Source organism: Podarcis gaigeae, assembly GCF_964106915.1.
Source record: "Podarcis gaigeae genome assembly, chromosome: 4".
In the NCBI taxonomy this organism is placed as follows: Eukaryota; Metazoa; Chordata; class Lepidosauria; order Squamata; family Lacertidae; genus Podarcis; species Podarcis gaigeae.
Window position 1 is genome coordinate 29,632,966 of NC_139677.1, and position 21,680 is coordinate 29,654,645.

The following is a 21,680-nucleotide window of genomic DNA, read 5'->3' on the forward strand; positions in this document are numbered from 1 at the left end:
CCACAGAGCCTAGGGCTTCCCGATTGGAAGGTTGGCGGTTCAAATCCCCGCAACGGGGTGAACTCCCTTTGTTCAGTCCCAGCTCCTGCCAACCTAGCAGTTCGAAAGCACATCAAAGTGCAAGTAGATAAATAGATACCACTCCAGTGGGAAGGTAAATGGCGTTTCCATGAGCTGCTCTGGTTTGCCAGAAGCGGCTTAGTCATGCTGGCCACATGACCCAGAAGCTGTACGCCGGCTCCCTCGGCCTATAGAGCGAGATGAGAGCGCAACCCCAGAGTCGTCAGCGACTGGACCTAATTGTAAGGGGTACCTTTTTTTTTTTTAGTCAGCATTAGGATAAGAACTGGAGCAGCGCTGGTACGGAGCCGGGCAGCAAGAGCGTGTCCCCGACGGCCGGGAACTGGTTGGCACCGCAATGCAAGAATCATAGCTAAAGAACCCTTTAAGAGGGAATTTGTATGCTGCAGAAGTCAAACTGCTTTTTTCTACTCCACTCTCAAACATCCAGGGGAGCGAACTGCACTCTGCCCCTTGGGCCCAAACGGTCTGCATGCTGCCTCCCCCCAGCAGTAGGGAGGCCTCAGTGGGAGGAGGCAGGCAGACTCTGGAGGCCCCGTGGTGTACCCTGCCCCTATGGTGGGCGGCTCGCCCCGCCCCAGGCGCCGGAGCGGATTCCTCCCCTGCTGTGAGGAGGTGCGACTGCCAGAGCTGCCTAAATGAGTGAATGGGGAGTCTGGGTAGTCAGGGGGCAGCTGAGGGAACCGGGTGGAAGGGACAGTGTCCGGAGTGGGGGCAGTTGGGGGGAGGAGTACCAGACCAGGGTTTGTCGTGAGGCCAATAGTGAGGGTAGGCTGGGGGAAAAGAATATGGATGGCGGCATGTATTTATTTATATATATTTAATTATTTATATATTTAATTGCAACATTCCGTGTATAAGAAGACCCCCAATTTTAAACTTTGGGGGGAAATTTCGCCTTATACGCGGGAAAATATGGTAGCTTAAACACAGATTGTTTCTTACAGGTCTCTCTACACAGTTAACACTCCTTTATTTGGCAAGTTTCTCCCTGCTTTTAAAACTTATTTAGACGCTCTTATTTGTAAGAGTGTAATGTGTAATCTCGTTGTATGCACGTTGTACAAGTGGCAATAAAGTATTTCAATCTGAAGCATTTTTTTGTTGCTGACTTGACTTCCATCTAATGGTACTAGCATGACTGACAGCATTAGTCAACCATGCTGTTACAATTCATTACAAATTTGTTCAAGATTCTAATATATAATATAAGCAAAGTTTAAAGGGAAGTTTTTTTAAAAATTAATTGACATGGCTTCTTAGCCCAAACGTCAGGCTAGTTGAAGATAATTTTATTTTTGGCAGGGAAAGGCATAAACTTGCTATTGACACCACCTACTCCCAGGTCATGATTGTTTGGTGTTAATTTCAGGTTTAGCACTCTGCAAAGTTATGCATTCAGATATGCTGTACTTAAATTTCTTTTCCTTTATCATTGGCTTCCGTAAACGAACCTACTTTTTACTACGGTCCGGAAGGGAAATGGTAAAAGAAAAAATAGAAAATAGAACCAGCTTAGCATGATAAAACAAAAACCTAACTACGGTATGTCTGAAGAATTCCATATATAAAACGAAAGCAGGCGCTTCCACGATTTTGAAAATTTATTAGTCCAATTGAAGGTTCTGCCTCACTCAAGCTTAGGATTTTTCTTACGTGGAACCAAGGCATCTATAAACGCAGCAATGAGCTTTTCAGTTCCTATAGGTTTCCTACAAAAGCACAGGACCCAAGTCAACAGACAAATCTTATCAAGTGACAGGCCATGCTATCTATATTGGCAAGTACTGCATTCATGTGATAAGAAACCTGCCTGCAATAGCTGATCTGAGATAACCTTTTCACCATAAAACCAAGTGGAACGGATGTCACTTGAAAGAATATCCTTCTTTCTTCCTGACTTCTACTTTCCTTGGGTGTTCTTCTGTTTTGTTTTTAAATCACAGATTTCAGAGGGTCTTGAAACCAAAGATCATGTTTAAACAGGTTTTTTTTTTTAATTTTTGCTGTGCCAGGTTCCCCCCCCCCCCACACACTTTAGGCTTAAATTTGTTTTTGCCAAAAAGAACATGGCTTTTTCTTTTTAGCAGATGGGGCAATGTTCTAACCAATCCAAGAGGTCCATATTAAAAAGGGTGGAGGGGAGACTGCATAATATAGCTATATGGCAGTGAAATAATAATAATAATAATAATAATAATAATAATAATAATAATAATAATAATAATAATAATAGAATTTATATACCACCCTATACCTGGGGGTCTCAGGGCGGTTCACAGAATAAAATCAAGATATAAAACCACAAAATACATAATAAAAATAAAAAGAACAAGTCAATAGCTCCCCCCCCCCAAAAAAACCACATTTTAAAAGGGCAAAGGATGTAAATCAGATCAACCAAAGGCCAGCTTAAAAAGGAACGTTTTTGCCTGATGCCTAAAGATGTATAATGAAGGCACCAGGCAAACTTCCCTGGGGAGAGCATTCCACAAACAGGGAGCCACTGCAGAGAAGGCCCGTTCTCTTGAGGAGGAGGCACACAAAGGAGGACCTCAGAAGATGATCTCAGGGTCCGGGTAGGTTCATATGGAAAGAGGCGGTCCTTGAGGTATTGCGGTCCTGAGCCGTTTAGGATGGTAGCTAGATATACCCAGTGATAATACCTTCAGAAACTGCATTTCTGCTAGATATATTTTTGGATGCACAAAGCTGTCAGGATTTCGTAGAATTTCACAAGAGAATCACATGGCTATTTTCTCATAAATCAGCCACTGCATCAGCTCCTTTGAGATGCTGATAGGACATAATGCGCTATCACAGAGTCTGACCTGCAAGTTACAGTGATTGGGCTCTAGGGTTGACCCAACCAAACCAGTCCGTGGATTTCCGACAATGCTGTCTTCCAGCACTTTAGAAGGCAGTTGCTTCAAGCAGTGTCTTGTTGAACCCAGGCTCTATCATAAGCCAGTCTAAAAGTTATGGTGAAGAGAAAAGTCTCAAGTTTGGACTTAGGGGATTCCAACATGAATAAAAGCTTTAAATTCTAATTTGGCTCTCTGCTTTGTAAATTAGGCCAGAAATAATTGCATATCTGTCACATGAAGGACACCCAGTATAAGGATTCCTTTATTCCTTCAGAGAAGTGCTAAACAATCAGATGATGTAGCATGTTTCCTGTTTTCAACTGAAGGTCACAGATGCCAAACTGTTTATTGCAGCCCTGCTGAGAATTCTGTTATTTGGCTAATCTCTAGGTTTGGCCTGAGGTTCTTCTGAAGTCCCTTCCTGAAACATCTAAGTTTTATACTGATTTTCTCTTGAGCGGTTTGCCAGATTAATAAGGGGACATTCAAAATACATTCACATGTAAAGTTCCCGATGCATAGGACTGATATAGATCTTTCTTTCTTTCTTTCTGTTCTAACACAATGGCCAAGTTCAGAAGTTCCAATCTTGACTTAACTCAATATATTTTTAAGAAAATTATTAGTTATATTATGCTTTGTAAAATCACAAAATTATGTTGGTATTTTTTATTTTCCTTGTTTGACGATAGTTACCTTTTAAAATACATTCAGTAATGAGTTAAAACAAAGCCACTCCCGATCTAGAGAGGGGGTGGGGTTGCGGGCTCTCGACCCATCAACAATCTCGCAGGGCTGGCGTCAGCCCCGCGAGAAGTGGGGATTCCCCCTAGCTCATTAATATTCACCGCCCACGGCGGCAGCCAATCGGCTGCCGCAAAGGGCGGGCCCTCACAGGTTCACTTAAGGTCGGGGCAGCCCGCGGCTCGCCCCTTTCGTTCCCCCAGCAGCAGCGGTTTGGAGGTCTTGGGCCCCCCCAATATTTTTTATAAGTCGGCGCCCCTGGTTCAGATGTAATGGGCAGATGGTTAGCTATGGTTTCCTGGCTCATGGAAAGGAAGGAAGGAAACAGCTGAAGGTGCCTGAAGCTTGCATGTTATCTCTATTTATGAAACCCAAGATTTTGACTATCTGAACATAGGCAGAGAAAACACACACACATCTTATTTGGGGGAACAAGAGCAGTTTTTAATATTTAGAATTTAAACAGAAGTTTGGAGTCGCAGAGTGCTTTTTCCAATTTATCACATTACAATTCTCATGGGAGCTGAGAGTCTGGAGAAGGCAGTCATCAGTGGCATCTTCTTAGCGAACATATGAAGCTCTATATTAGAATAAGACTATTGGTGGTTCTAGCTCATTACTATCCACTCTCTCCAGCATGGCGTTCCAAGACTCAGGCAGATGCCTGCCCTGTTCCAATACATAATACCTCAGATTCTGGGAAATGAATCTAGAATCTTCAGCATGTAAAGTATAAGTCTGTCGTAAGCTAAAATGATAATAATGTAATGTGTGCGATGGGTCTCCCATTCAAGTCTACTCTGAAAGTTGGCTATTGGTCATTAATGTCACAACATGACATAAACAGGGGGGGAGGGAGCTGGAAGAGGTTCACACATTGTGATCACACATTGCAGATAACAAAGTGACTATCTATTAAGTCCCTGTGAACACTTTGATAGCCACATTTCAAAACTATTTTCCTGAAATAATGAAGAAATAATAATGGCATTTCTCCAAGCAACAATACATTACACAATTTAATCGCTGTCAAAATGCTGGTGTGACTTCCTCAAGACAGAACCACCTCATTAAAGGAAGGCATCTGAAACTCCACATCACAAATACACATTTGATGTTGTTCTATAAATCAACAGCCTTCATTATAAGGAAAATGAAAGCATATTGACAAATAGCACCATAAATTCCGGGTCATCCATCGTTATCTGTTCGCCAACCAGCTTCTCAATTTTTGGATTTGTCACTTATGTTCATTAAGCACAGGAAATGTGATCAAGTTGCGTTTGGGGGTTCCTTGTCTGACTTTGTATTCCTCAGTATGCAAACTACACCACAATAAAACTGGGTGGGGTGGGGGCTGGCATAGAGATCAAAGAGGAAACAGGCAGCTCAGCTGACAGTCAATGAAGCGACACTGAATATTTCACTGTTCTCAAATTGTCTTTTAGTGTGTTGGGTTTCCCAATAAATACAAAACTTCCTTAGACGGTAAGGGCAGGTTTTGATTTTGATGGGAAAAGGAAGTCTTTGCAAAATTTCACACAACGGGAAACAATTTTTAAAGATGCCTCCTACCGAAAAATTACCCTATATCTGACAATAGGAACTTATGGGCCCTTATAAACCAACTCATTATGCTTGGTCATGGCAATAATTTTAGACACGATGCATTTTTACCTCTTTCATCCTGTTCCAGAATACTGAATGCTGATTTTTCTTTTGTTTTATAGTTTATGTTGCAATACCTGCTGCCTTCCTCCCCCCGCCCCCTCTCCAATATAGTATCTTACAGGCTCCTCAAGTGCCAAAGCAGAATGTTCACACACAACCACCCCCATGCATTGCTTTACTATGAAAACACACAATGATTACAGAGCTGAATTTATCGTTTATTTAAGCTGTAAGGAGAATCAAATATTTCAATTACCAATTCTGAAAGTTTATGCTTATGAAAACAAGAGTTTAAAATCAAAGCATCCATTCGGCAATAAGCAGGGCTGACTAATCCCTTTATCCTTCTTAACAGATAAATTTAAACCATGCAGTTAATAGCATGTTCAAGTAAATTCTTTCATTTTTTTAAAAAAATGGTGTTTTAAAGTTGTTTTTACGTCACACCGAAATAAGAAAAAACCATGAACACCCTGGTTTTGAATGCACTTTTCTTCTTCTTTACCTCTATTATATAGAATTTTCTTTAAATCCACACAAGGCTACTTAATACTCGACCATAATTAACAGCATGCTAAAATATTCATTGTACCCCTAAAAAGAAAAAGAATTCACAATCCTAGTCATGTTCACTGCCACATGTAAGAAATGTCAGAATGCACAGAACTGCTCCTGCTGGGGAACAATTTGGAGGTTATAATTGAATTTAAAAACTGAAGTAACAGGGGAAAAACCAACAACACATACCAATAATTGAATCCCTGCGGAAGACATCTCTATCAAAAATGTAAAATGACAGATGACGAAAACTTCGTGGAATTTCACAGTAGAAGTCTTCTCCATAAAAGGGACTGCGTAAAACAAAAGAAAAAAAATGAGAGTATTTAGAAACAGGAAATCAACAATGAAGTTCTGGTCTCCGTTGCCTGGTGATGATAAGCTACTCTTGCTGTACTCCCATTCCTCTCTCCCCCCCCCCCCAATACATTTATCCCACTTGCTTCCCTATAGGCCATCAATGCACAAAGACCCTGCCCAGATTATCTGTATGCACGGATGGTATTGAAACGGGCATGCCACTCTTCCCAACTACTTTGCATGTTTTAGCCAAGGGAGAGGGGGAAGCAGTATGCCCTGAATGCATTGCCTCCCACATCAGAAGCCAGCTGCATCTTCTCCATCATGCTTCGTCTTCCAAGTGAACCCAGCTGCCTTTCCATAGATGTTATGGAATACAGCATCCATGCAGGCTTATTCTTTGCGCTACTGCAAAGGCTGAGATGCAATGCAACGCGATTTGCACTACACAATATATTTTCATAATTAAAATATTACCTCCGGTAATTGTTTCTCAGTAAAGAAAAGCTGAAGACAAGAAAGAGGAATGCTTACACAACCAAAATTTGGCAACTGCGACATATCAGGCCACATCGAATGAGCCATATTCAATGTTCCACTGGTGCAATAGACTTCCATGGGTGCAATGGGGTTTCCAGTTTTGTTTTGTTGTTTTGTTTTGTTTGAGAAACTTTGGCAGCCCCACTGCTCCCAGGGAACCCTACTGGATGCGACCTAAAGTGATGCATCACCACATATTTTATAATGATGCACAAGTGCTACATAGACAGAAGACAGGGCACAATCAGTTAGGTTTAAGAATCAGATAGAATTCAGGACAGAAATAAAACTCCATCTAGACAAGAAAAATGTTAAGAGGCTCAAATGGCTTTCTCCCCATGAATTCTACTAACTGAGGGCAGGGCAGGGAGACGGAGACCCCCAACCCAGAGTGATTATTCACAATTTTAATGTGAAACAATTGTGCAAAAGAAGATTACAAATAGTTACGCGCTATATGTTAGCAGCGCTTTGCTGCTAACATATTCCAACAATATAAGGCCCATCAATAAAACCAAATCATGAATCAGAAGCAGCTGTTGCGAGTCTGCAAATATGCATTTAAAGTAAACAAATTCTACTGAATAGGTTGTAAAAACTGGCCACATTTGGGCAACCCTCTATGTCGGGTTTAAAAGACTGAGAGAAGAACAAGCCATTCGGCCACTCAGATGTCCTCTGTAGAAACTATGGCCAACAGCTTTGGAATAAATAAGGCTATAAAAAGCCATGGTTTCAAGTTGGCATAATATCGTGACTTGTTCTGAAACCATGAAACACAATTTTCTGGTTAAGAAGAAAGGGAAATTATAATAATTATTGGTTTGTTTGCTCCTGTCACGAGGAGAGGAGTTGCTGGCAGGGTAAAGAGGTGTGTGCCTTGAGTATTCGCCAAAGATTGCCAAATGCAGCTCTGTGGGCTGGGAAGTCCACCATTGAGGGGCTACCACACAGAACATCATCTTCCATGTCACATACATTCCAACTTCTAAGGGTGGCAGAACTAACCCCTCTGCTGATCTTACCACCCCAGAGATAGGGAAGGAGGTGATCTCTCAGGTATTTGGGGCCTAAGTTGTCCTAAAATACATCCCAACAATTTATAAACAACCTGAATATTATATGTAAAGCATTGATAACAGTCAATAAGTTGGAATCAAATTTGAGTGGGGGGCGGGGCACAGCATATATATTTTTTCTGGCTTCCAGGTTGTTACAGATTTTACAATGATTATTTTCACTTGTTTGAAAAGTTATGCAGCAGAACTGTAAAGAAATGATAACTAGCACTCATTGGGCACAAACTCACATTAACTTGTTTCTGGGAAAATCCCTAAAATTACTGGATGTTCAATGGAATTTAAAAGCGCCTAGCTTTCGCTGCATCATGCCCTTAATTTTAAGCAATATTAATGACCTATCAAAACAAGACCTAGTTTAACTTTTTTTTTTGTTTGCACCTTGATAATTCAAATTCATCTTTATCAGGATGAATGCACATTTCTGGGGCAGAATGTTAAATTTCAATTCACAATTTATTTATTCATCTATTCCCCAAGGAAAGGAAATGCACTGAAATGTGACATCTGCTTCGAAGACTGGATATAAGAATAAATGTCGGAATGTACGTTTGTGACATAAATGAAAATCAAAATCCACTTTATTTTCCATGTGTATATGGACAAGCAAATTAGCAGCAAGTGGAAGCCAGGAATTTCTGCAGGCTTATTTGCAAATCTGTCTTTAATTTGAAAGTTATTTCTCATCTTGATTGTGTCTGCTGCTCTTGCCAACAGCTGTCATTGCCATCATTCACAAAAACTGAAGGAGTTGTGGCTGGGAAAACAGTGAAAGGTTCTTTTCCCATTTAGTTTTTGTACACTTTTTTTAAAAAAATAATATTGATGATCTAGCTTAATTGAAGTATTAGTCAGGTGCAATGATAGAAAATGATTAAATATGTGGGTGTAACAGTCTGCATTCCTTAACTGCAAACCTTGTCAGAGTTAATCTTCTAACCCCATAAATTTAATGAAATTTAGCAATTACAGGTAAATCCCACAACTGACTTCTTGACGGAGTCTATGGAATTACTCTCAGTAGTAAGTGGCTTCTTGCGGCGCCTTAACCAAAATGGTTTAAGGAACTTAAAACTTTAATAACGCTTAAAACATTTTGCATGACAAGCTCTCTCACAACATTCAGTCTCTCAGACGACAACCATTCACACCGTTTAGGAGTCAAAAAACATTGCATCTAATTCTCAGCTAGAGATTTAAAAAGCAGACTTGATGTTTATTGTGTTACTCTGGAAATGAGGAAGAAAAAATGTATATATATAGTGACTAATAATGGAGCATCCCAAATAGAATTGCTTACATGTGGATTTTAAGTGTGCTTTAAAAAAAACAAAGTCATTAAAATGCCACAGAAAATATTACAACCTCTGACTGGTCTACAATGTTTATAAATGCCTGATTCATTCTCTTGGAACAAATGAAAAGTACTTCCTAGCAACTGTGAGCTACATGCAAATATAAAGAAAATTAACAGGGCTGTGGAAAAGGTGCCTTCAACTCAAAGTGTCTATGAGACACTTCCATTCATATACCCATGACCTCAGTCCAACTCCTGCTAGCGACTAAGCGGCTTCAGTTAGGGGTGCTGATCTATGGTAGAAATCGAGAGATGTATCCTGCCAATTCAACAGGTCTCAAATAAGATTCCTCATTGAAGTAGCAGCAGCACCCAGCTACCCAAAAAAGTACTCTCCCAAATTCAGGAAGGGCCCTCTGAGGTAGCATTCTTAAAGAGAACAAGGGGCTACTTCGAGAAGTCATTTTTGATTTTTCACTCCATGGACAAGCAAAACAAGGCCACTGAAGCTGCTGTAATGTTGAATCCTAGGTTCCCTACAAAACTGTCAACAGTCAGGCTGCATCATTCTAAAGGGGAGGGGCATACAAGAATGAATAAAGAATATGAGTTTCACAAAAGATACGACCAAAATTAGAGATGCATAAAGGTAAAGGGACCCCTGACAGTTAAGTCCAGTCGTGAATGACACTGGGGTTGCGGCGCTCATCTCGCTTTACTGGCTAAGGGAGCCGGCGTACAGCTTCCGGGTCATGTGGCCAGCATAACTAAGCCGCTTCTGGAGAAACCAGAGCAGCGCACAGAAATGCCGTTTACCTTCCCGCCGGAGCGGTACCTATTTATCTACTTTGCACTTTGACGTGCTTTCGAACTGCTAGGTTGGCAGGAGCAGGGACCGAAAACAGGAGCTCACCTTGTCGTGGGGATTTGAACCGCCGACCTTCTGATCGGCAAGCCCAAGAGGCTCAGTGGTTTAGACCACAGTGCCACCCGCGTGACACTAGAGAAATATGGCATCCCCATATTTGGCTGGAAAATGATTTTAAAAATTGCAAATATTTTTTCCCCTAATCATGTTGAAGATCCTTGGGACAAGCAGGTCTTCGTGGGCAACGTTCCACCCCACACTTGGAACACATTATTATTATTTTCTAAGAGCTGCAGATTTATTTGCTCCCAAGTCTCTGACACTGAGAGAAATGCCAGCATCCATTATTGTAAGGTGCAAAAGGCAGCCAACCTAGCATAGCCTGGAGGGAGGACTGGCCTGGGCAGTCTGGAAGCAGAATGGAGGAAGCCAGCCTCCTCAAGGGGGGGGGCAGGGATTGCCTCAATACTGTTGGACATCATTCAAACACCATTTACTTCTAATGCTCGCTACAACCCATCAAAATATCAAAGGACATGCTGGAATCTTTGAAGCTTTTCTTCTTTACTGAAGCCGAAACCAATCCTATCAGTGGCCAAAAATATCTGTTCAGAGAATAAAATCCTTTAAATAATAATCATAAAAAAACGCTCTTCAGTGAATTTACCTCTGGACTAGCTCCAGCAATGAACTCATGTCCTTCCCAGGAGAGCTTCATTATAAACGGGTTAACATTAATTTCTTGTGAGGAGGGAATTAATCTCTTAAAAGAAATTTAGATCAAATGTGTTGCAAAAATGAGGTTGGTATTCATTTGAATTTTATTAGCAGCGTTCAACAGTAATGCAAGAGATGAAACGCCTTGGTGCACCTATAGCAGCAAAAACCGGAAGCCTCCGTCTGCCCCAGCTGCAACAAAACATGTCTCTCCCCTATCTACAGCCACAGCAGGCACTGTAACTCTCCAACAGTTCAACTTTACCCCCAAAGGCACACTCTTCCATCGTCTCCCAAGACAGACAGATACTGACAACACTATAACTTGTAAATCCTAGTATTTTGAATATACTTTTGCTTTCAGTACTATTTCTTCCCTGCTCATCCAGCTACCTTTGAATTCTGGATGAATGAGAGAGAGAGAGAGAGAGAGAGAGAGAGAGAGAGAGAGAGAGAGAGAGAGAGAGAGAGTACATACACATACACACACCCAGCCTTGGATAGCAGGACTGGAAAAATCTGAGGTGCTGAGGGGTTATAAAAAAGCAAGGCAGGATAACTAGAAATTTATGAACTACAAAGTGTCTTGTGGCACATTAAAACAGTAACAAATTTATTATGGCATAAGCTTTCATGGATTAGTTTAAGCATTTTCTCAGCTCTGAATAGTGATTGCTCCTAAATATTTGATTGTAGCTTCTGGGTATTTGAAATCTTTTCAGCCCTGTTGTGACACACTTTCATAAGCAGTTCACCCGTTGGGCATGATGGTCTGGTTCAGAGCCAAGTAGAACTACCAGACAAAGTGGGAGGCAGGAACCAAAGCTACAGATTTTGCAAAAGCTTTCTCCAGTATTCTTATTTTCGCCATAAGAGGACTGACCAGCTACAACGTGAAAGAATACACACCTAGAGAATCAATTTATGCAGAAGAACTACACAACATGTGGCAATGCTGATAATTCATATGGGCAAATGTATACAGTGGTACCTAGGGTTACAGATGCTTCAGGTTACAGACGCTTCAGGTTACAGACTCCACTAACCCAGAAATATTACCTCGGGTTAAGAACTTTCCGTCAGGATGAGAACAGAAATCGTGCAGCAGCAGCACGGCAGCAGCGGGAGGCCCCATTAGCTAAAGCGGTGCTTCAGGTTAAGAACAGTTTCAGGTTAAGAACGGACCTCCAGAACAAATTAAGTTAACCCAAGGTACCACTGTATATTCTTATTCACAGGAGTTCAATATTTATGTATGATTCCACTTAACATCCAGATTTGGTCCAAGCAGTTTATACAGCCAAAAAAAACCCCAGACTAACAATGAAGGAAAGTCTAATTTTTATATTATATTATTTGCAACTGGCTTGGCTGAGCTATTAGTGATGCATTCATTTGTTAAACCCATTTTCTTGGTTAAATCCATGTAGGAGAAGGAAAACTCTTGATCCTTAACCTCCACTTCCTTGCAGGTTATCTTCAGGAGAAGAACAGGCTAAGGCAAGGGTTGGCAAAGTTTTCGTGGCTTGGGCTAGTTCACGGTCCCACACACTGCGGTGAGCCAGAGTGTGTGTGCACGTGCACGCATGCATGCATTTGCAACTGCTATTTCTGGCACTCCTTCTGGCACGGAGGAGGCATGCACAGCTTCCCATTGGCTGTAGGAGCTTCCTGCAGCCAATGGGAAGCCGGCCAGCGCCGCCGGACGGAGGTCCCCGCTCTGTTCTGCACTGGTTTAGCGCAGCACATAGGAGCCGACCGAGTGGGGGTCCCCGAGCGGACGGCGGGGGTCCATGGACTGGTTAAATGACCCCCATGGGCCTTAAGTTGCTGACCCCTGAGCTAAGGAGTAAACCCTACACAAATCCAGAGTAGAGTGCCTAAGACAATTGGATGGCTTCTTGTGTGCCTCTTTCCAGCAACTCCTGCAGTCCAGCTAGTGCCAAATGTATTGCTTTCTTTTCCTTTGGAGCATATCAGCAAGGCTGAAAGAGGGCTCGTGTCATCTGGGCAGCCCAGGACCGCCATACACACTTTCCCAGGCTTGTGCCCCAGTGTGGTCACTTAGGTGCTTCTAATGCAGTGGTTTTACTTCGCCCCCAGAGGCACACTCCACAGACTCTCTAGATGGACCAATGGCTCTCGCTTCCGGCCCCATGCAACATGGCTATCTGCCTACCTGCAAGTACTGAATAAGGATAACCTGATGCCACTATGTACCTTAGAATCCAGGAAGGAGCAATGCAGATGGATGTAGCATTTATCTCTCCCATCTCCATTTTTTAAGGGTCTTGGATGGGATTTAGGGTGGGAAAGGGCTGAAAAAAACGTGGAATCTTCCCAGGGAAAATGTCAAAAGTTTCCGGTCTGTACAACCCTACCCTTAATGACATTCGCAACAGAATGTGCGCTCCTTAAAGCTTTGATTCCAATGGAGTGAAGACTGCCTAGATGTCTGCAATCTGCCCCAGTGAAGTGCGACATTAAGTAATTACCACTTGGTCAGTCACGGCCAACGTTCCTAAAGGAACTGGAGAACAGATGCAATTTCTGCTATCTGTCCAGGGTAAAACATGTTCTGCTTGAAGGTACCATTCTGCACCACCTTTTGAAGTCAATAATTGGTTAAGAGGTATGGACCGGAACAGATACCTGTGCTCATCACTAACTTACATCAACAGCTACAGAGAGAGAGGAATGGATCATGTGCGATTGTCAGCCTGCTGTGGAAAATTACTCTGCAGTAGATAGTGGAAGGAAGCATGTATGTCCTCGAGCCACAAAAAGTTTTGCCTGCCTGTTAACTTGTTGTATAATTATTTACACACCAATAGCAACTTACAGGAAGCTTACAGCATTAAAAAAAAAAAAGATAGAACATGCTCCTGCTTCATGGAGCTTAGCATCCAACATAAGAAGAAAACATAAGCATCCAACATAAGAAGAGAGAAAAGAGTGGCAAGGGATGTGAACAAATATTCACATTCTTTCATTGGGATGGAGATTCTATTCTTTGATTCCTTAAATATAATGTTGAGTATGATGATCCAAATGGTCTCGCCGATGAGTAAACCTTTAACAAAATCTTTTGTTCCCTCTTACTGCACTTTGCAGAGACCTCTTAAACTCACTAAGGTTGTAATCCTGCGTGAGGTTAAATCAACAGGGCACAACTATGCTTAATTGCAGCCTAAATGCATTTCAGCAGTTTCTGCAAGTAGTGACAGACAACCTTAATCATCCTTTCCTTTCTGATTCCTCCACTCCACCCTTGCTTGAAAAGGAAAGGATGTTCATTTTCAGAAAGTGGGTCAAGTCAGCACTGCATTCACCTGCTCTTGAGTGGTTCAAATTCTGTTGTGAGTGTCAGGTGTGGCCATCAAAAAAACTGAAGGGCAGACCCACTTCCTTGTGCCCCACCTCTGCCTAATTCTGTTTTGTCAGTGTCTTTCGCCACTCCCATTTCTCAGCTCACAAGAAGCTCAGGAGGACAGAATGCATGTGAGAACTCAATCTGGGGGTTGTATTTTGGGCTGGGAAGTTAAAGGAAAGTGGTGGGTCAGACACAGGTGTAGGTGGGAGACAGAAAAAAATAAGCATCGTGGACAAGTCGTGGCTGACGCTGGGGTTGCGGCGCTCATCTCGTTTATTGGCCGAGGGAGCTGGCGTACAGCTTCCGGGTCATGTGGCCAGCATGACTAAGCCGCTTCTGGCGAACCAGAGCAGTGCACGGAAACGCCGTTTACCTTCCCGCCAGAGCGGTACCTATTTATCTACTTGCACTTTGACGTGCTTTCTAACTGCTAGGTTGGCAGGAGCAGGGACCGAGCAACGGAAGCTCACCCCGTCGCAGGGATTCGAACCGCCAACCTTTGGATCAGCAAGTCCTAGGCTCTGTGGTTTAACCCACAGTGCCACCTGTGTCCCTTGGACAAGTCATTAGCAGATGAGAAAGTTATCGCATTCATCATACTAAAGCAAAGTTAGATGAAACCTGGGGGAAATTGCTTCAATAAGGGGCAGAGGAGACATGCTGGTGAAAAAGGCTGCCTCTGCCGTACACAGATTTCTGCAAAGGCTCTTACAGTATAATCCAGCACACGTCTACACGAAAGAATGCTTTGCTCTGTTCAGTGGGGCTTACTCTCAGATAAGTGCGCACAGGATTGCCACCTTGAGCTTTGCAAATTTGGTCATCTCTGCCCTCGCTAAGTTATTAGGAAAGGGTATGCTAGAGAGAATGACATGATGCTTTGGGGGGGGGCAGGGGGAGAGGAAACATTCCCTGATCGCATCTTGAGATCTAAACAGGCTTTTGCTAGAAATAAGCACATCATGATTGCAGAGAAGCTACAACGCATCAGTTTAATGTTATAGGAATGTCTAAAAATAACATTTCCCCCCCTCTTCCCTCCACCCTCAAAGGACTTATTTTCTCAATAGGAAAGGGTTATTGGATTAGTCCAGCAAAATGACGTCAATGAAGACAATAAACCCTCCTGTGGGCCATTTTAATGATCTTTGAAATGTAAAAATACGTGGAGCTTCATCCTCTGAGCAAGAGAGAAGGATTCAATTGACAAGAGAGTTAAGGATTCACTCCTACACCCATGTACATGGGAATAAGATTCACTGAACTCAATCGGACTTACCTCTGAGTAGACAACTGTAGGAGTGCTCTGAAGAAAACCTGAAGCATTTACTTGCAAGTTCCATGGATTTTTGACAGAAAAAGTGAAACCGTAACCACTCGACTACACTTCCCTTTGTCATGTCACTGGCAGCCCCGCTCGCAATACCCGCAATCCACACTTTGGGTGGGGGGGACACATTTGTAAAGGGGAACCTGCGACACACAAACAAGCTCCACCTCCCCCCCCCATGATGCAAAATTCTGTATAACCGGGTTCTATACATCTAGTTCAGCCCTACCAAATGGGTTTTCTCAAGAAAATAACATTTTGTGTGTTTTTACAAGGAAAAATACAAGATGCCAGGATTCTGAGATACTACTGGGCAATTTATACAAGTGACAGACGCTTGATGCAGCTCTTCTCTAGAAAGCAAAATAAGATATCTTGAACTCCAAATAAATGTACAGTAGAAAACTGCTAGGATACTTTTTAATTCAAAATAAATAATGTTACCATAGTGATTTCTCCACTATTTTGGTCCTGAAAACCTCTTCCTGGTCCAGGTTTACAGTACAGTAGCAATCCCTCATCTTGTTTGGCCCTGGATACGTAGGAAGATTTTTAGCTTCTCCTAAAAAGAAGAGGAGGAAAAGAATTAGGGAAACGTATTTGAAGAAACAATGCATGGTTAAATTTTGGAATTCTTAAAATGTTGTCCCACTTGCGGAAGCTGGGAGGCAATCATCACCTAAAGCAGTGTTTCCCAACCTTGGGCCTCCAGCTGTTTTTGGACTACAATTCCCATCATCCCTGGCCACTGGTCTTGCTAGTCAGGGGTGATGGGAGTTGTAGTTCAAAAACAGCTGGAGGCCCAAGGTTGGGAAACACTGACCTAAAGGAGATGCTTCTATTGAATATACCAGAGTACTTTTCAGGCTTTTACTCCTATTGAATATACATTTAAAATACCTAGTATTGTGGTTCAGCTATGGGATTACAATGGGGACTTGGGTTTGGCCTCTTGTCTAAAACCCCTGAAGAGGTAACAACATTGGTAGGAGTGGAGTACAGTAAACCCACAAGTAACGCACTTTTACCTTCCATACATTCAGCTTTACATGCTTGGCAATTTAAAAAATAAAATAAAATTTAAAGGAAGTGGGCATCGAGGGAAGACTCTGGCAACTCCACCCGCCATTGAACCCAATGGACTTTGACTACAGTGGTGTCTCAGGTTATGTACTTAATTCGTTCCGGAGGTCCGTTCTTAACCTGAAACGGTTCTTAACCTGAAGCACCACTTTAGCTAATGGGGCCTCCTGCTGCCGCTGCGCCACCGGAGCACGATTTCTGTTCTTATCCTGAAGCAAAGTTCTTAACCTGAAGCACTATTTCTGGGTTAGCGGAGTCTGTAACCTGAAGTGTATGTAACCTGAAGCGTATGTAACCCAAGGTACCACTGTATATGCGAATTTGGAGCGATCCCCAGAACATAACCCCTGCGTAAGTACTTACTGTACTCACTTCACACACACACACACACACACACACACACACACAATCTCTGACCAGTTCAAACATTATCTAAGGCTCTATTGTGTCCCCTCCCCTTCACAGATGACAAAACATACAAAGGTGGGAAGAAGTGAGCCTCTTTTTTTATCAAGTATCCATGTGAAGATATGCATTGTATTAGGTGCATAGTGAGACAGAGAAGGTACACACACATGGTAAAATCACATTTGACTGGGAACATAGAATACTGAGCATGTAATTTTAAAATGCCATCTCATTCTTAAAACTGCACCAGCTGAAAAAGCTGAAAAGCATCTTCATGTATGCGACAACGGCCACGAGAGTTCTAATAGCACAAGGATGGAAGACTGAAGAAACCCCAACTAAAGAATTATGGCAGCAAAAATTGATGGACTATGCAGAACTGGCAAAACTGACATATAAGCTACGAGGCAAGGATAACTGCGACTTTAAAGATGAATGGGAACCCTTTACAAAGTATTTGAAGATGCAACAAAGCAAACTGGACTCCTTGGCTGGCTTTGAATAAACATTCACAAACTTTTTATTGATAATAATCAGCTAAATAGAGGATCTATACAACTGTGTAACATGCAGAAAACAGCATTCTTAGAGAAACCAAAGACTGGAACTGAGGGAAGTCGGGGGGTTGGGGGGGAAAATGTGGGGGAAAATAAGGATGATATGTTTCTGAATAATATGTTTTGTTTTAATTTTGAATAAAAATGTTTAAAAACAACAACAACTGCACCAGCTACAGCCCTAAACCGTTACTTTTGACAACTGCCAATACTAAGCTATCTGAGCCGACAAAACCACACTCCTATGGAAGTCTCAGTGTGCACCATCTAGGAGTGGTCCACAGTACAGCAGATTCTCAAAGCAGCATCAACCACTCCTGCCACAGGAAAAAGTGTAAAAACGTGGATTTGTCCCAGGTTTCATAGGGCTGGTGCCATTTTGCCTCCACACGCACAAGGAGTCATAGTGCAGCAGCTTCCATGTCAGAAAGGGTCCAGTTTGGTGCAGTAGAAGTCAGAAGCCCCTTAGAAAATGAATACAACTTTCCCTTTCATTCCTTAAAACTTGCAAAAGGTTTTCTTCCAAGGAGAAGCCTTTTCGGCTCCCTTGAGGATTTCCAGAAGCAAGAGCTCTATGTTTTATTGTGTTTCTGCAGTAGAGAGATTATCATCAAGTGACACACAAAACCCAGAACACTCTCTCCTGATAAGATACCAGGGGATAGCAGTTTGTGAGCGGATGGGTGAATCTTATTTGCAACCACGTCTGAATGTGTTAGGATTCAGGTCTCCAATTGGAACCATTGAGATGGCAGACATGGATCCACTCTATGCATCACCACCCAGTTTCAACGGAAGTGGAGGAAGGAACTGGAGAGAGACTAGCAACAGCAGCCGATAACTACAACAATAGGCCCAAATAAGTCAAGTGATACTACCTAACTATGCACAATACCTGCTGTAGGAAAGGTGGGGGAAATGTATCTGGCTTGAATTTTAATGAGAAACTATCTATCTTGCAATTCTTGAGCCAATACCTCTTAATACCATTCCTTTTAGGTTCTACCCAAGACTGTGAGTCCTATTTCAGTGTTCTTTTTACTTGCATGTAAGTAAACATAGGGACGCGGGTGGCGCTGTGGGTTAAACCACAGAGCCTAGCACTTGCTGATCAGAAGGTCGGCGGTTCGAATCCCCACAATGGGGTGAGCTCCCGTTGCTCGGTCCCTGATCCTGCCAACCTAGCAGTCCGAAAGCACATCAAACTGCAAGTAGATAAATAGGTACTGCTCTGGCGGGAAGGTAAACGGTGTTTCTGTGTGCTGCTCTGGTTTGCCAGAAGCGGCTTAGTCATGCTGGCCACATGACCAGGAAGATGTATGCCGGCTCCCTCGGCCAATAAAGTGAGATGAGCGCCGCAACCCCAGAGTAGGTCACGACTGGACCTAATGGTCAGGGGTCCCTTTACCTTTATGGGCATGCTGCCAAGCCCCGCCTCCTCCAGCACATCTCTTTTCCCTAGTCAGGGTTTTGGATTGCATGGGGAATTGCCACAAGTACAAGAGGTTCCCTGCTTCAATGTTTACCCTCAATTTCCAGAAGAGTTGTAACATGGGATGAGGGCGACACACTAGAGCTTGCTCCCCTCTTGCACTGATGTTTACACGCGAGTAACCCGAATGCCCACATAGGGCTTGCATTTGCTTAACTGTTTTGAGAATACGTTTCCATCCTATTCCCCAAAACATTTGAATGAGTCAATTCAAAAGGCCTATGCCAGGTGAATGCTTTCACACTTTTCATCGCAAGCCTGAAACCAGAACATTAGTAAAAGAAAGAGATTAACTTTCTAACAAATGAGTGCATAAAAAAGGAAGTACCATGTCATCTTGAAAACCGAGACAGTCTTTTCAGTAATGTGTGGGAATTTGTCAGATCTTCAGTGAGATATTCTTGAATGCTCAAACCATTTCCAGTTTCCATGGATTATTAGTGTGATGCTCTGAAATCCTGGAGACCGCCGCCATTAATAAGACCGTCTTGCCATGCAGCGTGAACTGCATAGATGTTGCCTCAGGCGCTCTAGAAAATTTGAAACCAGTGCCCTAGTGTTGGTGAATGCTTTTCACATCAACCTCTCTGCCACAGAACCTGTGTGCACTTCTAAAAAACAAAAAACCTATGACAGAGGCGGCCCAACTTTTCATACCAAGTGGGGCCACAAGAGTACTTTGACATGGAACCCACAGGTCGCACATGGCCTTGTTGCATGCTCAGGGGGCAAGGCAAAGATATGACCCCACCTCTCTGCCCAAACCCACCTTCCCAAAGCCAGCTGACGCACCAGTCTTTGGGAAGGGGAAGCAATGCTCTGGCTGGACCCTAGAGCCTTCCAACCCCTTTCCCAAACTTGGGAAAGCACTGACTAGGTTTTGGGAAAAAGGAAGGAGGACTTTAGGACCCTGTCAGAGACCTCACAATGGAAGAATGGTGTGATATAAAAGCACAATCAATCGACTAAACCCCTGTGACACAACTGCAACAAACAAGCAAGTTCCTTACAAGCGAGGGAAAGGCATGCGCTTAAATGTTCTTAAAAGGTAAAGGGACCCCTGACAGTTAAGTCCAGTCACAGACGACTTTGGGGTTGAGGTGCTCATCTCGCTTTACAGGCCGAAGGAGCTGGTGTTTGTCCGCACAAAGTTTTTCCGGGTCATATGGCCAGCTTGACTAAGCCCCTTCTAGCGCAATGGAACACCGAAACCAGAACACTGCATGGAAATGCCGTTTACCTTCCCGCTGGAGCGGTACCTATTCATCTACTTGCACTTTTTGGGGTGCTTTCCAACTGCTAGGTTGGCAGGAGCTGGGACCGAGCAACAGGAGCTCACCCCGTCACGGGGATTTGAACTGCCTACCTTTTGATCAGCCAGCCCAAGGCTCAGTGGTTTAGACTACACCGCCATCCGCGTCCCACTGAAATGTTCTTATTAAGTCCCAAAATTGGGTGCTGGTAACTTCCGGCTCCACTTAAAAGCCTGGGTTCATATCCTATCCTGGGATGGATGGAGTGTAATTCGGGGAAGGGGGAGGGAGAAAGAGAATCATAGAATAGATATCCAAGAAGTGAATTCTCCTTATAAATCATTTTTTTATGAATAGCGGGCGAGGAGTTGGATTTTTATGTGTGTCATAGGAAGGCATGAAAGACAAATCCCTGTGTGGCGGAAGCCACACACTAAACCTCATAATTTAATCTGCTTCACTACATAACAAGGTGCTGGCAGGCAATGCTCACATTAGGAACAGGTCAGTTGAAAATCTAGGGTTCTGGCTGCCGAATCAGTATGCAGATGGCTGTGTGCATGACCTGATTTAGAAACCTAATACTGCCTGCCTTTCAACAGTTAGAGGCTGTGTGCGCGCGCACATGCATCCATTCACACACATTAAGGATTTTTGCTCTATTTAATATCCAGAAATAAACCACCAGAGATAATCCCTGTTAAGGAAATGCACTAATTTTAATCACAACTCTTATTAAAATGAACCAGCATTTTAATGTGACAGCCATGGGCAGCCGGGGGGGGGGGGGACAGGGAGGGGCAGCTGCCCCCCATCAAAAAAATAAATAAAAATACATTGCTAACTGAGGTTCTGCTCCCCTCCAACAAAAGGCCTGCACCCCCTAGCAAAAATCCTGGCTACGCCCATGATCATAGCTGATTGCATTTTGCTTGCAAAGGTACACCTCCTGGAATGAAACAAAAAAGAACTGGGACCAGACAGCATTACAGTGGTACCTCGGGTTAAGTACTTAATTTGTTCCGGAGGTCCGTTCTTAACCTGAAGCACCACATTAGCTAATGGGGCCTCCTGCTGCCGCTGCGCCGCTGGAGCACGATTTCTGTTCTCATCCTGAAGCAAAGTTCCTAACCTGAGGTACTATTTCTGGGTTAGCGGAGTCTGTAACCTGAAGCGTATGTAATGTGAAGCATATGTAACCCGAGGTACCACTGTACATAGGATGTGAACCAAAGCAACATTAAAGCCAACATGCATAGATTTATTTTAAAATGAAGCACATGTGCATTATCTCTTCGTTTTGTTTTCTGTGGCAAGCCGCAGTGGGTTTTCCTTTCAATTCTGACTTAATGTTTCCTGCATGTGCAGTTGGGAATTGGCCCAAAGCAAGCAAAGGCAAGTAAGGGTGTGAACTCTGGGCTGCTCAAGAAGTACAATCGCCTCATGTAACAGCATCGTATTC

General features: G+C 43.1%; 1 protein-coding gene and 1 long non-coding RNA gene across 3 annotated transcripts in view; one reads left to right on the forward strand and one right to left on the reverse strand.

Moving 5' to 3' along the window:
- RASA3 (RAS p21 protein activator 3) overlaps positions 1 to 21,680 on the reverse strand; it is a 126,409-nt gene that overhangs the window by 60,835 nt on the left and 43,894 nt on the right. Inside the window, exons 1-3 of one of the 2 annotated variants that reach the window (XM_083735520.1) lie at positions 16,249 to 17,161; positions 15,870 to 16,104; positions 6,111 to 6,214 (exon numbers count right to left, since the gene is read on the reverse strand). In XM_083735520.1, coding sequence (XP_083591646.1) covers positions 6,111 to 6,214; positions 15,870 to 16,042 — 277 coding nt within the window. In that variant the 5' untranslated portion in view covers positions 16,043 to 16,104; positions 16,249 to 17,161. Of the gene's footprint in view, positions 1 to 6,110; positions 6,215 to 15,869; positions 16,105 to 16,248; positions 17,162 to 21,680 lie in introns of those variants that run through there. The other variant, XM_083735519.1, reaches the window with a different exon arrangement.
- Positions 1 to 21,680, forward strand: part of LOC310843147 — a 147,300-nt gene that overhangs the window by 14,289 nt on the left and 111,331 nt on the right. The window lies entirely within an intron of this gene.